At 37.0% G+C, this 19,152-nt stretch overlaps 1 protein-coding gene across 1 annotated transcript in view; it reads left to right on the forward strand.

Moving 5' to 3' along the window:
- Positions 1-19,152, forward strand: part of LOC140244965 (histone deacetylase 6-like) — an 89,222-nt gene that overhangs the window by 65,586 nt on the left and 4,484 nt on the right. The window contains exons 32-35 of the mRNA XM_072324576.1: positions 10,124-10,344; positions 11,929-12,047; positions 16,610-16,759; positions 18,859-18,987. Coding sequence (XP_072180677.1) covers positions 10,124-10,344; positions 11,929-12,047; positions 16,610-16,759; positions 18,859-18,987 — 619 coding nt within the window. The remainder of the gene's footprint in view (positions 1-10,123; positions 10,345-11,928; positions 12,048-16,609; positions 16,760-18,858; positions 18,988-19,152) is intronic.

Raw genomic sequence — 19,152 nt, forward strand, 5'->3', positions numbered from 1 at the left:
TCTTTTTTTTTTATAGTTCTTAAGAGCATATGGGGGGGGGGTGGAAGAGCAGGGAACAGGTTTTCAATCTAGTAGATGACAAACTTTTGATATCTGGTATGAGAGAAGAACACTTCTACTTTGATAAGAGCAGAAATGCTGCTGCAAAATCACTAAGCGTAGTCACTACCGTGAAAGACAAAAAAACAAACCTAGACAGACCGACACATACATCGCATCTAGTATCTTTCTTGTTCACAATTGCCAACAAAAAACAAACACACAGACAAACCAAAAAACAAAGAAACAGACAAACAAAGGGAGAAAAATAGGAGAAGTGATCTCTGTTTCAAATCTTGAGATTGATGAACTCAGAGATACAACTGTAGTTGGCATGTTCCCCAGCTCATAACTGTCCATGGATCGTTGCCACCGGATACCTGGACTGCTTTTCTTATTCAGCCTCGATGACCAAGAGAGCAGTTCAAAGAGAGGAAAAAATTGTGAGGAGCAATGCACTCTTTATTGATTCACTCCCCCAACGTACAGTCGCTCTGGCCTTTTCCGTCATGCTGTCTCAGTCTACCTCATGTTGTTGCAGTCTGGTGAAAGTTTGGCCTGGCATTAGTTGTTGTCGTTGATGTTTTGAGAAGCGAGGGGAATTCCTCATAACCTGTGTCCACTGGAGATGGAATAGATAGAAGGGATGTTTACTTTCCGGCCCAACAAACAATTCAAAAATAAGCGAGGGTGATAACAAACTTTTGCTGTCGAAATCACGCGGCGTCGCTATCTGAGTTAGATGGTAACTTATTTAAATGCTATGTGCTGACAACTGAAATGGATTGACATCTCTTTTGAAGACTTCAGTAGTCTTCATCGAAACATGAATGGACCATACTTTCTTGCAGATGAAAGTCTCTTCTTTGATAACCGAATAAAGAATAGAAGAGCAGTCATGTTATCTCAGATCAAATGAGGCCGAAGTGCCAAATTCTTAAAGTGCCATGCCGTAACTACTAGATGTGCTCTATGAATATTGTACCTATCACTAACCACTAGATGCTGTGATATTTCCTGTGTGTTCAGTGAGTTCAGTGTTCATGAAACAAAAGCCATAAAAATACTGCCACTGAAATCTACTGCCATTCAAGACACTAGAAAGATTTTGCTGACGAAGCGGTTAGAACTCTGTGTAGATATAATAAACATGTATGGCAGCTGTTTACTGGCATGTGCAACTCATCATTATCTCCTTTCTATTTCTACTTCCGACTTCCAGTTGTTTTGCTGGTTAGTCAATATGAGTGTATATGATTAAATCGAAATAAATGATGAAATCATAGCGATCCCGCCGGATGACAGTAGCGTAAAAATAGTTCAATAGCGCATGTTAATCTATCTAATTGAGTTGGTGTTCAGAAAAAGAAACAAACGCATTTAACAGTTTGAATAGATCTAGAATTGTTCATTATCATGTACAAATGATAAATACAGTTGAACCTCTCGTATCCGGACAAGTCGGGACCGGGGCTCATCCGGATAAGGGATTTGGCCGGATACGGGAGACTCAATGCTTTATACATGTACATATACATACACATGTACTGATGTAGCCCATTGTAGTACCACATGTAGTAATGTGTATACTGCAACCTTTTCATTGTTACACTCAGTAAGAGACCCCAAAATAGAGGTTCGTGTTTGCAAGAATGAAATCATTTTCTTTTATAAATTCTTGGAATGATTTACCTAAATAATTATTAAGAAATGTATCAAGTAGATCTTGAAAATAAACCGTACTCGGCAAAGTCGACTGTAGGTCGCCATTGTTAGATTGAGTTGGGAATCCCCCTTTCCTCCCGTAATTATTTAAAAAAATCACGGCAAGATTGCGTTCGTATAATAGAGAGATCTGGATAAAGGGAGGCCGGATAAGAGAGGTTCAACTGTAAATGAGTGTGTATGATTAAAGTCGAAATAATTAATGAAATCATTGCGATTCCGCCGGGTGACAGTAGTGTAAAAATAGTTGAATAGCGCATGTTAATCTACGTGTATCTAATTGAGTTGATGTTCAGAAAAAGAAATAAACGCATTTTAACAGTTTGAATAGATCTGGATTTGTTCATTATCATTTAACACTGCAATGAAGATTTTTCTTTCTTTCAGAATGGTCTATGAGGTACAGATTTGCATAAAAAGGGTCACAACCTTCCAAATTCAACCCTGTTGCATATTTTTCAACAACGGGTGTACAAAACGCGAAGAGATTTTCGCAAGTAAATAAAGAACGCATAACACATTTTATACAATCTGATTTTGTTTATTGTCACGAATCACAAATATGATCCTGCCAAGTAGGCCTTCTTCTCAAGAACATAGTGTTCAACTATTATGCGAAGAGATTTTTTGGAAGAAAAATTAAGAATTAACGCATTTCAACCTCTATTTTTTTCCGTCTTTTGTATGTATCAATTCACAAATAATTTCCCTTTATTGTCTCAATAATAAAGATCCATAATTGTGTAATAACAACGCAAAGGATGTTCTTAAGTTTGATTGATGGGTATATGATGTCATGCTTATGTTTTTCTTTGGTTTTTGATGCGTACGGTTATAACGAGGTACCGGTTATAACGAGGTAATATCGCCGGTCCCACGGACTTCGTTATATGGGGTTTCACTGTACATGTATGTGAATCCAACTGTATAATTTCCATGAACCTTGTTTCTTCCGCAAATTATGAATGACAACTGTGCTAGCTACATTGTAGCAAAAAAGAAAAAGAAAAGAAAAGAAAAAGAAAGGAAAGAAAAGAGAGAGAAAGAGAGGGGGAAAAAAGAGATAAGTTTCCTGTAAGGGCTCACTGGTCACTGTGGTTAAAGGCAGATGATAATGAAAGATTAACACTAATTATTTTAGGACATTGAATTTTGCTTAATCTCATGCTACACTTTATGTAGTACTTGTGCAAAATTTAACATGTATCAATATTTTCTTCAGGCTTTGTGAATCTATGCAATACAAATCAAGTGTCTCCAGCAAAATCACATTGTAGTTATATATTTTTAATGAAATTTCAACAAATGCTTAATAAAAAAAAGAAAAAAAAACAACAGCAGTAAGGACTATTGTTATATATGCTTCACTTAGGGTGTAAGAAATAATACCTGCATGTATGAGCTTTGGGACAGTGCAAGGTTTTCTTTAATGGACTGTGTGGGCAAATTCAAGACACATGCACCCTTGGTAGTTAACAGAATAAGTAAGCCTCTAATCTATCTCAGAATGAATCCAATACTTTGAACATCCCTCAGGGAAATGGAGAACTGTGGATGTACACGTCACAGCCTCGCTAACTATCAGATATCAGTTGCCCAAGGTAGGCTCTGACACACTCGCGCTACATTTCCGCTGAGCGAGAGTTTGAAGATCATGGCACTATTAGAACGATGGCCAAGATGTTTGTTCACAGGCTTTTCCCCAGCCATCTCAGCATTTTCCGAGTAGATTAAAGGCATAATTTACCATTTGCAGATGAAACAAAAACCCAGCATAAGTGCTTTAGAATAGTTCTAATATGTGAGTTAGAGATAGAAACAACCACTGTAAAAATTTGAATTGGTAAAATCAATGTTAAGTATTGTTGAATGTACAAAATGTGAACAATAGTTATGATACAAATGTTTCCAGACTAAACCGTCTACAGTGACGGTTTATTGAGAAAAATACAGATATCTCCTTGTGATTGGCTTTATAGCAAAAATTTTATATGTTAGGATGTTTTGTGGTACAACAGACCTAAACATATGCATCAAAAGTGATATCGTGAACATTTTTTAAATCACAGTTCCCAAAGGTAAACAGGACCTTTAAGGTTAAGTTTCTACATTGTGTTACAATTTCATTTACTTCTGCATTGAGCAGTTACAAATTGTTTAAGTGTACATGCAGTTTACAATAGATGCTCCATGCACGGTGTAGTCATACATGTACTGGTAAATCGAACTCATTCATGTTGTTTTCATGTCTTAACTATGACCCTGCATCTCAAACTTTTTTTTTAAAAAAGGAAAAAATGCATGGACTGACTTTCCAGGAGGCCTGAAAATAGCACTCTCTGGTAGGTCAATTGAGCTAATTTGAGACATGAGGTATTTTCAGGCCTATTTACTCTTTTCCTCTCCAGTGTAAAATTTGACAGCATTAAGGACAGGTACAATATGTAGTGTATACAAATAACAGTTTTCCGAGACCTCTTTTTTCTGCCTCAAGTTATTTTTTGTTTTCATTTTCCTACTCTAAATATTTTAGAAAGTGCATGTGAGAACTCTACAGAAACTTTGATTAGCTTTGAAAGCTTTTATGTGTTACCATATTTGTGAATAGAAAGTTGTTGCCGAATGAAGGATTATGAGCATAGACAGATACCTGTTTATGCCATTTTAAAAGTTGTTGCCATGGAGTATGCCATCCCCCTTTTATTTCAGTTAAGGCACAGGGATGACCGTGTGCACTGGAATAGGCCCTCAGTTTTGCATGTTTATTTTCTACCATTTCAATGTAATTTGGTGGGTGAGGGAACATCCAACATTGATTGATTATATATCACTTTAACTTTTGAGAATTTCCTCTTTCAAAAGTTTATTGACCCAGCAATCTTGACTGGCAAACTTTGTGGGTTTTTTGATACAGGGTCACAAGTAGACATTGCACTCAAAGTTTTCCATGAGTAGCCAAATAGTGAAAAGAATAATTGCATTACTACTAGGCCAATGATATCATCGGTATGAACTACAGTAGTTAGCAAGTACAATGTAGTTTGACTATTTCTAGGCCAGCTGTTTCCTTGGTAGGCTTCTTTTTTTCATTCCTGTATTTCTTTTCTTTTCTTTTCTCTTTGTGTTGTGTAAGGATAGTTTTAATACCCCTTGAGCAGCACACATAGCGGAAAGGGACATAGCAGATACCCTATTATTTGCTATTCTAAAATTGCAAGGTTTTCTCCTTTTCTTTGGAGCTGTTATTTTTTCATTTCTATTACAACAATATGCTGTATGTGCTAAAAAAAATGAGAAAACTTGGTGAAAATGTGTTTTTTGCTGATTGTTGTAGCCGAGTGTTCGAATTTTCATTTCATGTGAAGAAAGAGTCAAAATTTTGCATTTAACTGTGCATAAATTAGCATTTTAATTAGGGGTGTCAAATTACATTGAAATGACTAATATATTGGAAAAATTCATTTAAAAAAAAGGAGAATGTTTTTTCATCTGAAATTGCTTTTAGATATTCCTGATAAATATCCCTTTCATTCACCACTAACACGTAGCCATGACATATCACAAAATATGAATTAATGTCATATTTTCACTACTCAAAATGGATGATCAATTTCATAGGCATTACTTTGAATTCATATAAAACCACTTTTATATATTCTATAATATTTCACTTTGGCCAAAGAGTGAAGAGATGAAACTTTCAGGAATAAGTAACGGACATATACTGGTCATTATTACAAAGTTTTATGAAATTAGGTCTGGTATTTTGGAAGATACGATATTTTTCATCAAAAAATTATCTGTACAGTTTGACCTTGAATGTGGCCATAGTGTTTGGATCCATTCTCATATTTGTAAACACAGATAGAAGAAGAATGAGACATGCCTTGTTCCTTCACAATAACACGCAAACTTGGAAAACATGCAATTTGTCATTGTCTTTAAAATTCATGTGCTCAGTCATGCATGACATTTGTTAACATAATTAGGTGTCAATGGAAAGAGGAAGAGTTCCCTTTTCCTCACAACCAACATTGCGCTCTCCATAGCTGACAATTATAAAATTGTAGCCCTCCAAAGTTGGATTACCTTTTTTTTTTTTTAATACGCACTGGACAATACATGCGCTGTGCAATCTACACTGTTCACTTCTTACTGTTACTTCTCGTCTTACGTCTTGCATGTTGTTAGGGTGTAATGTTACACGAACAGATACACTTAACTTGTTTCTTGTTGTTTGAAGAAATTATGTCGCAGAATATCGCCTGGAGAATGGATCTGCAGCGATTGTGATTTTTAAGTGGTGGCAGATCCTAGTGAAAGGCATTTCATTTTTGGATGGCAAAACAAAGCGGAATGCCGGCAGAATACCGTTATGTAGCCTACATGCTTCTTCTAATTTGAGACATTGCATCTCCCAAAACATTCGGTCACTTTCTCCTTCTCAAAGCAGCAGATTGAACTTGACTCCTGACTCACTGACTGGCAGTGATCGCAGTACAAAAGCAAAAATATGAATACACATTTCATATCCTGATCTCACTAGTTTGTGCCATCTTGATCATTGTTTACCTTCCACTAACACGCGACCTGTGACCACATCTGTAAAATACATGACTTCCTGTTCACAGCAAGGTCTCTCGCATCTCCCTGCATCACCACGTATCACCATGTATTTATCGCTCAGAAGAAACAGTACGGGAGGTCGTAAAATTCAAGGTGATGCGAGGGACAAAATTCACGATGATGCGAGGTCATGCAAGGTGATACAAGGTCATGCGAGATGTCCCTAGTAGAAACATGCTCAATGTCGGGAGAACAAAATTCCTCGCCTTGGGCAATAAATCAAAGAGTGAGGACTACCATTTTCATAGACACACACCATAAACCTTCTGCGGGTGTACATGTTTCCATAATAACCTACCCGTTCATGCATGAAGTAGTTGTGGTTTATTAAGTACAATCCATGTACACGTGATCAAGAAGTAGTGTGTCATTCCGACTACAGTATTACGCATGCGTGTTGAGTGTATCAAAGGAATATAATTGCGACAAGAGTGCTTTGACAAAAGGGTTGCCAGGGTAATGTTGGGGAAATGTTGGGGTTGTTACCCTAGCTGGCTGGCTACAGAAGAATTTGGCAAAAGCTACTGTGCTAAATACCCTATCAATATTCTGCGGGGACTGTTTTAATACTATAGGTAGGGTAAAAATAAAAATGATAAGATTGCCTGGATGTTGTCGCGGTGACTCTGATTTAAAAGGCTCTGCTACAAGGGGCTTAAAGGCATAATTTACCATTTGCAGATGAAAAAAAAAAACAGCATTAGTGCTTCAAAATGGTTCTAAAATGTGAGCCAGGGATAGAAACAACCAATGTAAAAATTTGAACCAGTATAATCGATGTTAAGTATTGTTAGCAATACAAAACATGAACAATAGTTATGATAAAAAAAATTCCAGACTAAACTGTCTACAGTTAAGATTTAATGAGAAAAATAGTGATATCTCCTTGAAATATTTTAGGCTTTATTGCAAAAAATTTCATATGGTAGGATGTTTTGTGATACAACTGACCTACACATATGCATCAAAAGTGATATCGTGAACATTTTTTTAATTACTGCTCCCAAAGGTAAAGCGAACCTTTCAGATTAGAAAATTATACTTGTTCAGTGTATGCCTTGAATGCTTGGAGCTTTTTACAATGTCTGTGATTTCACCATACCACAGATGTTTTGAGATCCATCAGAAAAGGCTGCCAAGTAGATTATAGCGATGCTGTGAAATGTTAATGTTCTTAATCCTTTCCAACGCATCGGTAAATTTACAAGCTGGATGCTGCCACACCCTGCGAAAGTTAGCATGAATTATTCAGAGTGGCGCCTGCTGGCATGCATGCTTTTTTCTCCTTTAATCTTTTATATTCTTTTGCTTTTTACTTTTGAGGCTAAAAACAGTGGTCCTAGATTCTTGGAAGATGTGGAATGTAAAGATGGAAGCTTTAGAATCGTTGAACCTCTTCATAAGTACTTGATCTGCTAGAGGGAGTGTCAGAGAAAGATCGTCTTTTATTGTGTGTTATGCGGGCAATGGGGAATGTCTTTCAAGCTGTAGGACAAAGTTACATGGCAGCACAGTTTGAATGTGGTGCATTCTTTCCGAAAGATCCCCTAGGCCTATTCATGTGTTTGAATGTCCTCTCCTCTTGTTCCTCATTCAAATATTTACATTGCTTTGTCGTTGTTGTTGTTTTTTTTTTCAACTTTTGTTTTGATGAGCTCATACTTCCTCTTGTTTTAACCCGTTGAGGATGGACTGATTTTGCTACAGCACACATTTCCCATAGACCCCTGCCCGAGCATACTCGGGACTCGTCCTCAACGGGTTAAAGGGTTTAGCTCTCTCTCACAGATCATCATCAAAGGTCCTGAGTAGAAAAAACAAATCAGTTTATGATTGAGCTGCACTGTGTGGACTGATCTATCTGATCTACCTTCTTGGAACTTGTGCATTTTCTTAAATTAACAATTGAATTAAAATTTTCTTAAAGTAACAATTGTGTATTTCAAATTCACAGAACTCTTGTAATAAGGTAGCCCCAATGTGCATAAGCACTGTGAGAAATCATGTAAAGAAATCTATTACAGAGCTAACAGTTTTTAGCAACTATAATCAAGGGATATTCATTGCAATATCTCATAAATTTTGCATGATTTATGAGACCGTTATTCTCTAAGACAAATGAAAGTTTGTAAACATTTATTGGAAGTTTAAAGAAGTTTCATGGAGAATATAACTGGTTACTGATTATTGTGTATTATTAGAGACGACACAAGGAAAACATGTTCCTCAAGCTGTTCTTGTTGCAGCTAGTGTATATATTTGTTTTGTTTTGTTTTTGGTTGTTTTGTTTTTTTGAGTGTCTGTCGTGAAGCTCAATAAGCTAGCAACAATGTAAGTTTTCTGCATGATGGTACAATGTATATACTGTAGATGGTAATTATGAATGATGTCATTTGTTTAGGGCCTATAATTATATACATACTGTACATGGAAACGATATACATGTATAATACTGATTTACAGAAATATCGGATGTGACATGGAAATCGTGTGATCCCGATTTTTCTTTCATATGAAGTCAGTGTATTTTGCTGTAATATGTGCTGTATTGAAATAATTACTTTTACACACTGAATCTCATATCTTCTAAAGAGAAAAACAAAAACTAATTGAGTCTTTTATGCAAGTGAAAAAAAAAAATTGCATTGTTTATATGATAGCCAAATGCTCATTACACATCACCTTCCCCGACATTGCTGTTGACATGAACAACATGATGCTCATGGGAACATACAGTATGCATGACCGACTGAAATCTTGTAGTGTGGAGTTCCATGTTATGACCCATTACAACCTCAGGCCATGATCACTCCATGCATTGACTGTACCCGTGTGTGTCGTGGAATTTGTTTTAATTCCTGGATAGTGCCTGCTCACACAATTGCAACAGTACTCTGTCTTGTACAATGCAGAATGCCCAACCACCCAAATTTGTGCATTACTTAATACAGTATCAGAGACTCCAACCCAAAGTACCTTCTGATCTGGGGATTCTCCCGCCTGAAACCCCGAGCAAACGGGAGACTCAAAGTTGATATGTGCGAAGCGCGAAATTCCCAGGGTTCTAGATGCTCTCTGGTGCTATCTAAGGCTTATTTTTTCAACATACGATAGAAATATGTAAGAAATCCTTTCCAACGGGAGACAAAGAGCCAGGGCGGGAGAAATTAAATCTCAAACGGGAGAACGGGAGATTTTGCCAAAATGGGTTTTCGGCGGGAGATCTCCCGTCAAAAACGGGAGAGTTGGAGTCTCTGCAGTATACACCCAACTTAACATGATCACCTCTGAAGACTGCTGCTCATTTAAAAAGTCTCACGTTCATGAAATTACAACACGGAGCAGGAAAAAAAAACAAAAACTGATTCATTGGTAAAAAAACAAAAAAAACAATGTTCAGTGTTTATACATCTGAAAGGTCAAATAACCACTCCATTAAAGTAAAACATTCTCCAGTTTCAGTGCTTGCATTATGTTACATATAGTCCCATACAAACATACATTGTATTAATATATTGTTTGTGCAGTGCATTTTGCACTTACAAATATAACAACAAATTGGCTCTAGCAAGAAAATTGCTTTGTCCTGACCCCTTTCGTGACCTCCTTGTTGTATTATCTTTCCTCCTGTATTTGTATACTGGTGCTATTAGACTAATGTATCAATCATTCTGTCTCATGCTTTATTTGTATTCTTTATTGTTGACTTATCTTTTTTTTTTAATGTTAATAGGCCTATCAAAGAGGGGAGCCCAGGTGGAGTGGCAGAGGTGACCTCCACAGAGGGCATTGATGGAGATGGTGGGGCATCCGGGGTAGGAAAGGGAGACGATGATGGAGCAGATGGGGGCGTGGCAGACATAGCAGAAGGGCTGTCCAAGATGAGTGTGACTGGGACAGCTGCTGGAGGTGGTGAACGGGACAAGGAAGGAGTCCTACAAGAACAGGATGACAGTATGTTCAACTTCACAATTTCTTCGCTCTCTCTTTTTTTTTTTTTTTTTCATTGGTTATCTGTCTTTCCACAGCTTTAGTTGTAGGAAGAGATCCCCCCCCCAAAAAAAAAAAACAACAAACAAACAAACAAACAAAAAGAAAAACAAATGTTTTGAAAGAAAGCAGTGAAACAAGAAAAACTGCTTTTTAGATTTGCAATCGGTGAAGACCAGGGTTACGATGATGCTGGAAACTTTAGATTTTTATTTGCTGCCTCTTTGGCTACCAGCCTTAATTACATGTACACCACTGTACATGTAGTTCAGTAGTACAATTTGTACATGTAGAAATTTGGTGAGTCCTACTGCAACAACAGAAGTATGAACAAATTCCAAGTAACATAATATGCTTGTATGATATATAGTAATCTCTAAAATGAAGAAAGACCAGTGTATTTTCTGGGTGATTTTTACAGTACCATATGGTAACAGACAAATACAGTTGAGCCTCTATTATCCGGCCTCCCTTTATCCGGATCTCTCTATTATATGGACGCAATCTTGCCGTGAATTTAAAAAAAAGAATAAAGCCATACGGGAGGAAAGGGGGATTCCCAACTCCTTGAGAACTCCTACACAAACACACATGAATTACATATTACTTCCAACATGATTGACATACATATTACATCAAATTTTCTTCCAAATTGCTTACCTTCAGACATTTTAACATCCCCCAACATCCCCAAATGTAACAATGAAAAGGTTGCAGTATACACATTACTACATGTGGTACTACAATGGGCTACATCAGTACATGTGTATGTATCTATAAAGCATTGAGCCTCCCGTATCCGGCCAAATCCCTTATCCGGATGAGCCCCGGTCCCGACTTGTCCGGATACGAGAGGTTCAACTGTAACAACAATTACATGTGTATTTCATTTTGTTAAATTCCATTTTCTAGAAAAGTGAGCTCTACTTCCTCTTCAAGCATTTCTGTACAACCTCCTCAGGCCATGCACTGTATAGCATCATATTTGTTACATTGTATTATATTGTTTTTTCTTGCATCCTTAACCAAATTCATAAAAGATGTGCAAACAATTCATGGCATGACAGTAGAAGTACAATATATGCCTGTGATTGAGGTTTGATTGTGTTTTTCTTTCAAAGTATTACGTGTGGACACCATACATTGACATCAGGTGGAGTAGTCTTAGCTTCTGTCTTATAAGAACTTGGTCAAATTCATTTTCTTTGGGGTTCCCCATCACTCACAGAATACCCCTCATAATAACCACATTTACAACGATATTTAAACAACATGAGGTAGTTATGACATGCTGTTCCGCCCGTGTCTGTCGTGTCACAAAGTTGCGACAGTGGACTCCGGTTATAATGAAGTCCTAGGGACCAGCAGTTTTCTTTCATGATATTGAAAATTTGGTAAAACCGAACAAATAAACAAATATGAAAATACACAGAGTAAATGATGTTACGGCCTGAATATTTACTTCGTTGTAATCAGAATTTTGTTAGCACCGTTTTCATTGAAGCGGGAGTGAACTGGAATATATTATGTTCTGTGTTTACTTGACAGAAAATGATGATGAGGCTCTTGGTGCATGTGGGTTGAGTGACCCAGGACCGATGGAGGCAGGACGTGGAGATGGAAAGGGCAACATCCTGAGTAGCCTGGCTGAAACGTTTGGTTCAGAGGTAACACAGATTATAAACGTTGGTACGAGCACTTACAAAGGGTCTAGACGGTGCCACAGACAATAGCAAAGTGGTATAGTGATGTGATGAAGTGATCTTTGGAAGAGGGATTGTTTTCCCTTATGTTGAGCTTGCCTTGTAAAACGTCAGCATAACTGTTGGCTTGAGAAACAAAGATTGTTTTATATTTATACTATTGCAAACACCTTGCATTTTGATGTAACCATTCTTATGATTTTTATCTTCATAAAGTTGTTGAAATTTGGCTCCTAAATGATGGAAAAAAAAACCAAAACAAGTTATGCTAGCAGTCAGTTTTTTTCTTACTTTTTTTTATGCCTCCGCCACGAAGTGGTGCCGGAGGCATTATATTTTCGGGTTGTCCGTCCGTCCGTCCTTCCGTCCGTCCGTCCATCCGTCCGTCCATCCGTCCTTCCGTCCGTCCGTCCGTCCGTCCGTCCTTCCGTCCGTCCGTAATGAATTTTGTGGACAAGGTAACTATCAAAACCTGTTGAGGTATTGTAATGAAACTTGGCATGTATGTGTATTAGGGGGTGAAGTTGTGCCTATCAACTTTTGGGTGCACATGCTCAAGGTCAAAGGTCAAAAGGTCAAGGTCAAATACATAAAATTTCACTATTTCCACTATATCTATTGAATGCCTGAAGATATTTTCTTGAAACTTAGTGTATACATGTATTACCCAATTAAGATTCTCTGGTGAAAGTTTGGGTCATGAGGTCAAAGGTCAAAGGTCAAAATGTCAGGGTCAAATACATTAAATTTCACTATTTCCACCATATCTATTGAATGCCTGAAGATATTTTCTTGAAACTTAGTGTATACATGTATTACCCAATTAAGATTCTCTGGTGAAAGTTTGGGTCATGAGGTCAAAGGTCAAAAGGTCAGGGTCAAATACATTAAATTTCACTATTTCCACCATATCTATTGAATGCCTGAAGATATTTTCTTGAAACTTAGTGTATACATGTATTACCCAATTAAGATTCTCTGGTGAAAGTTTGGGTCATGAGGTCAAAGGTCAAAGGTCAAAAGGTCAAGTAAAAATATTAAAACTTCTTTTTTTTTTCTCCAGACCTTGGAAAATTGTTCAAGGTATCTTCATGGAACATAGTATATGGGCAATTCCACGGTAACTCGCGTTACAAATAATGGGTACATTTATGGGATAATGTGCCAATATCTTTGTAATTGGAAGGATCCACAAGTTACTTTTTTCATCATTGGTTAAGTAGACATACACCAACTAAATGAATCCAAAAAGAAAAATAAAGGACAAACATGTTGGGATTCTTGAATCATTTAATTTTGGTAACTCGCGTTACACAAAAAGGACATGGTCGATTCTATAAAGGCCTCTTTTTGGAAAGTCTCCTCATACTAGACAATCCTGATAAAAGTTTTCCTACCTTGAATTGATAGTGGGTTAGGACTCATGAATTAACACTATCAAAGTTGAGTAACAATGACCTGGTAAAATGTAGGGAGCCTTTTTATCGGTAACTCGCGTTACGGTAACTCGCGTTACATTATGTCCACTAACACAGGGTGACACAAATTGATGACATACAACTGTTCTGATGGCACTGAATCTTGTGTTGAATATTTTGAGAGATGCTTAGTACATAGTAAAATGAATAAATGTTAAACAAATATTTTACTAATCAACCCAATTGATAGAGAAGAATGTTTTTAAGACTAAAAAGAGCTTCACTCCTCAAAGAGACCCTGAATATGTTTCAATATATACCCAGATGATTTAGGTGTATAAGTACATAATTTTCAGAGTGTAAAAATGAAAGATGTTGAAATTCTTTTAAAAACAAAACATAAAAGTATCAAACCCTATTGACAAGTTTACAAAAAAGCCTACAATCTTTCAAAAATTAAAATCCTGTCTTTTTGAAAACTCTAATTTCTTTGCAACTAACTGACAAATAGACCAGTTCGTAATTCCACTTTGCGCATGAGCAGAAAAAGTTCATTTGTCCCAACAGGCATTTTGGTTTGTAAATTCACTGATATAAGCATCTGTGATGTGATGATTATTCATGTGATCCTTATCTAAATGATGCTTGCCAGCACATCCACCTGACAGCAAGAATGGTATTTTGCAATATAAAAGGAAATAAGCTGTTACTGCATTCAATACAAAACAATGAAATGGATGCTTGCTAAATTATAAACTGATGGGAGTATTCTGATCCCCTGATCGAAATGAAAGTTCATTCTTTTTTTGAACATGAATTCCATAAATTGTTATGTCAGGCAAGTTTTATGCATTATGCCACTTTGAAAAAGAGTGAAGTGCCGAACCAACTGAGAGAAAAGAAAGGTCATTTGTACCAATGTGTACATGAACTACAGTGTAATTACGAACTGGCTTATTACCCTACATCAACTTAAATAAGCACTCAATTGATCAGTGTTTTTGTAGTAGCCATGATTAAAAAAGTCATGGGCGTGCATACTCGAGCAGTATTCGAACTAAGACCTCCTGATCTCCGGACGGGCATCATCTCGCAACTAGACCACCGAACTTCCGCCCGACTAGAAGCGTTGGTTCTAATCCTTATATCATGCAGCAGGTACTGCATAATTATTCAAATTCATGAAATTCTTTCGTTGAGATGTTATTATTGCAACTAATTGACAAATTGCCCTACATCAACATAATAAAAACTGAATTGATCAGTGTTTTATTAGTAGCCATGATAAAAAATCATGGGCACACATGGGTACTTGAGCAGGCCGGATTCGAACCCACAACCTCCTGATTTCCGGACAGGCGTCATTTTCGCTAGACCACCGAATAAGTATTAGAACCAACACTTGCTGCTTTATAGGTCTACTGTAATAAAAATTCTGTAATACTAATGCAGGAATTTCAGAAGATAAATTTTAGGTTAACCTCGTTCACTGCTGGATGTACATGTACAGACTATGTACACATGCAGTAAGCCTGGCTAGACTCCTCAATGTGGCATGTGATCAGTGGCCTTGATGCTAGTATTATACAATCACAGTTTATTAGGCTACTCTCCTTTGTTTCAGTCCAGCATAGTATGTATAACACTAGATTTGATTGTTTTCACCATGATATAGCTCAATTAAGTGTTAAAATTTGCTTACGTTGGTGGAAACTTGTGTTTATAGTCAGTAACTCGCGTTACATACCGGTAACTCGCGTTACATGGTAACTCGCGTTACACTTTTCATTGACATTTTTTAATGTGATGACAGTATTTATTCAAGTCAACATCCTGTGTACAGTATCAGGGTGTGATGAATTTAGAAAATTATGATTCCCAACAAATTACCTCCACTGCTTCCTTCAGAATGAAAAATATTTTTTGTTTCGGTAACTCGCGTTACATGGCTCAAGGGCTGAACTTTCAGGTGGTGATAAAAATTTTTTGAAGGTGGCATAGAAATTTTCTCATGGGAGACTGAAGTAGAACCAATTTGCTTCTTTAAAATGATTTAACTGAAGTGCTAGCAGGATTTTTCTTTTAAAAAAATGTATATCAAGTTAAGCATGCATTTTAGCAATTTGGATGACTGAAAAATTGTCTTGAACATTTGTAGCTGTTTCTCAGGAAATATTTGACCGATTGATATAATTCTTTGAGTTTCTTCAACTTCAATATATGGGTAATACATAATGAGTAATTCTTTTGCAATATAATAAACTTGAAATTTTAGTGCCATGTCCACATTCCCATGGAATTGCCCATATACATATACTGACTGGAAGTGATTATCTAGAAAATGTAGGGTTCATGGGGTCAAAGGTCAGGGGGCAAAGGTCAAGTGCAACACTTCAAAATTTTACTATTTCCCTCCTATCATGCAATGCCAGCAGGGTTATTTTTTTTTTACACTTGGTGTATGCATACATGTGTAACCTAATAGAAATTCTCTGGAAAGTTTTTTTTTTCTTGTTTTTTTGCCTCAAAGGTCAAAAGGTCAAAGATCAAGTGAAAGTGCTGAACTAACTTTTTCCTCCATATCTCGGAAGTGGCTCAAGTTACCTTGAAACTTAGTACATATTATGCATGTTCTACCTGAAAGTGATTATCTTATGAATTTTAGGGTCAAGGGCCAGATGAAACTGGTAACAATTTACTATTCAATTCAGAAATTGCACTTTTTCTCCACACCTGTGCCTTGAAAATTACTCAATGCCTAAATGTATGAATGGGTCAAAGTCGAGTTAAAGTCCTTAAATCCCTGGATACATGCTCTCCTATTCATCCAATTAAACCTAGGTCAAGGAAGGTGAACATTCAACACATTTGTGACAATCTTGTCATTTCAATATTTTGCCAATTTTGTGAAAATGTAATCACACATTGTCCACATGTACTATCTAGACCTATTGGGAAAATCATGCATTATGGCGGAGGCATACCAGTCGCCAAAGCGACATTTCTAGTTTTTTTTGCTTTTACACGTCACATTATTCTGATATATTGCTCTTTGAAGTTCTTCTATTTCCTTTTTATTCTTGACTCTTTTGTTGTTGTTTTTGCCAGGTTCAGATGCATGCAGTCATTCCACTAACCTGGTGCCCACATCTGTCTACCGACGTGGAACCCATGCCTTTCACTGGACTTGACGCACGCGAGCCATGTGGGGAATGTGGTGATGATAAGGAGAATTGGGTTTGTCTCTCCTGCTATAAGGTAAAAAAAAAAAAAAAAAAAAAAATCATCCCATAGAGGTATGCACTAACCCCCCATCCCATTCAGATGGTAGACAATTTCCACTTTAATCACAATTATAATCTCTACCTAATAGAAGAAACATGATTAAAATTGAGATATTTCTTGTGTGTGAAATCAAATTAATGTTATTATGATTCTAGAATCTTGACTAGTTAGCAAATCAATGTCTGTAGGTGTTTTCAAATCTTAACTCCTACAATTGTATGTGCCGTGGTGGATACCCTCTGTGTGCCACATTATTCTGAGACACCAACGTTGCCATGCTTTGAGAAAACATTCTGTTTTTCAAATCTATGTCACTTCTAAAGATTTCTGTTGAAATGGACATTATAATGAGTAAAGCTGTAGAGAAAATGCCAAGCTTTGCTTCGATGTAAATTATGTGACAAATCTATAATTGTTTTTCTTTCAAATGACTAGCAGCTATATTATTGCAAAGGCATGACTACTGCACACAAAACAGTGACAGAAACTTAGAATTATATGCAAATTCAGTAGGGCACACCACTTGTTAGTCTATCACAACATAAAATGCAAGCTATATGTGAGAGGAACGCAAGCACAAGAAACGCTTTCATTGTACTGCGCCATTTGGCGATTTATCAATCGGTTTGGGCGGGTTTGTGTGTTTGAGCAGAATATGCGAAGTTGGCATGCCGCCGACTGAGTCGGACGTGTGAACGTAGCACATTAAGAGTTAATTTGCTCGATTGGTGGTGTCACTTCCTGTCTGAAAACCTCGACCTACAAAACAAGATTCAGGAGGCGGAGCTTAGCTCAGCCCTATATTTACTTCTGCCCACAGACCGCACGTAATGTAATGCAGTCTGCCTGAACTGCACAAACTCGAAAGCTCCTTATGGGTTTGATTGACAGGTCAGGAAGCTCAAAACTCAAATCAAGATTACAACCACGATTCATGAACATGATTGCAAGAGGATTATTCTTTCTTTCTTTTTTTCGTCTGAAAGAGCTCTATTTTGTACATTTGATCATCTGATATGTCTGCAATGCAAAACATGATTACAGTCCTGATTCATAAAGATGATTACAAGAGAGGATTTTTTTATCGCCGAAAGAGCTCCAGATGTCACCTCAGAGTAACAGGGTATATTTAGCCCCAGAAAAATAACTTTACTTGTTGAAATCTGACAATACTGTGATGACATAAAGGACATGGTTTGGAAGATGCTTGTATAAAAACTCTTGCTGTATGATATATTAATAGATTAGCATGTGATCTGTCATTTTAATTGTATCTATGATGTCAAAAAGCAAACTTTGTCATAAATTGACTGACTTTTCCTTTGTATGACTTCAATCTATCCTCTTGGAGATTGCAGACAATTCATGGTCACTCTAATTTGTCTTGAAGAATTAAATGTCTCCCAGTATTCTGAAGCCTGATGTCCTGTAAAACAGGATGAAATAATTTTTGAGATGGGGCTCCAAGTTTCCAACTTTTTTTTTTTTGGTGAGATAATGAGAATTGATGTACATGTACCTCTGATGAAAGATAAAAGATCATGCAAGTCTAGGAGGAATTCAAAGTTTATTTGATGAAAGTTAGATTTGAAATGGCCGAGATATCCAAAAACAAAGAGGTCCTAATGAAAGGTGGGACCCACCAGTTATTAGGACATCTTTATTTTACTTTTGGGTATGTTTTGTTGTTGTTGTTTTTTTATCATCATTTAAACTTTGAATTCCTCATAGAATTGCATGCTCTTTGATATTTCGTAAGTAGTTTCTAATTATCTCCCGAAAAGTTTAAAATCTAAATCCTCCATCTCAACCAAAACTATACCATCCCTTTAAGGGGAAAAAATCTATTCCAGAACCTGGCTAAGTTTTTATTGCCAAACCATGGGAGAAAATGCCATTTACAGCCCTTGCCCTGGCCCAAATAAGTGCAATGCATGCTAGGGAATAACAAGAAGGTGGGAAATAAACAGGCAAGCTTGCGAAGTAGTACTGCTGCCATTCAGGAATGTTCATTTCTCACACATTGTCTTTTTTTTTTCCTTGCCTGCTTCTCCCCTCCAACATCCATTTAGGTGTACTGTGGGCGCTATGTGAATGAACACATGCTGATGCACGGACTAGCAACTGACCACCACATGGTCCTGAGCTATGCCGATCTCTCTGTGTGGTGCTATGGCTGCGAATCCTATGTACACCATGAGGTACGTATCATGTCATCCACCTCGCATGCCTGGTGACATGGATGCATCGCTGTCTGAGAAAAAAAAAAAAAAATCATTAACTTTTGTAACATTTTCTCCCATTTATTCTTATTTGCAATGTTTAATTTGTCAGGTATGCACTGTATATTTTTAGGGGGTATAGAA

The sequence above is a fragment of the Diadema setosum genome, chromosome 2 (genome assembly GCF_964275005.1).
Source record: "Diadema setosum chromosome 2, eeDiaSeto1, whole genome shotgun sequence".
Lineage (NCBI taxonomy): Eukaryota > Metazoa > Echinodermata > Echinoidea > Diadematoida > Diadematidae > Diadema > Diadema setosum.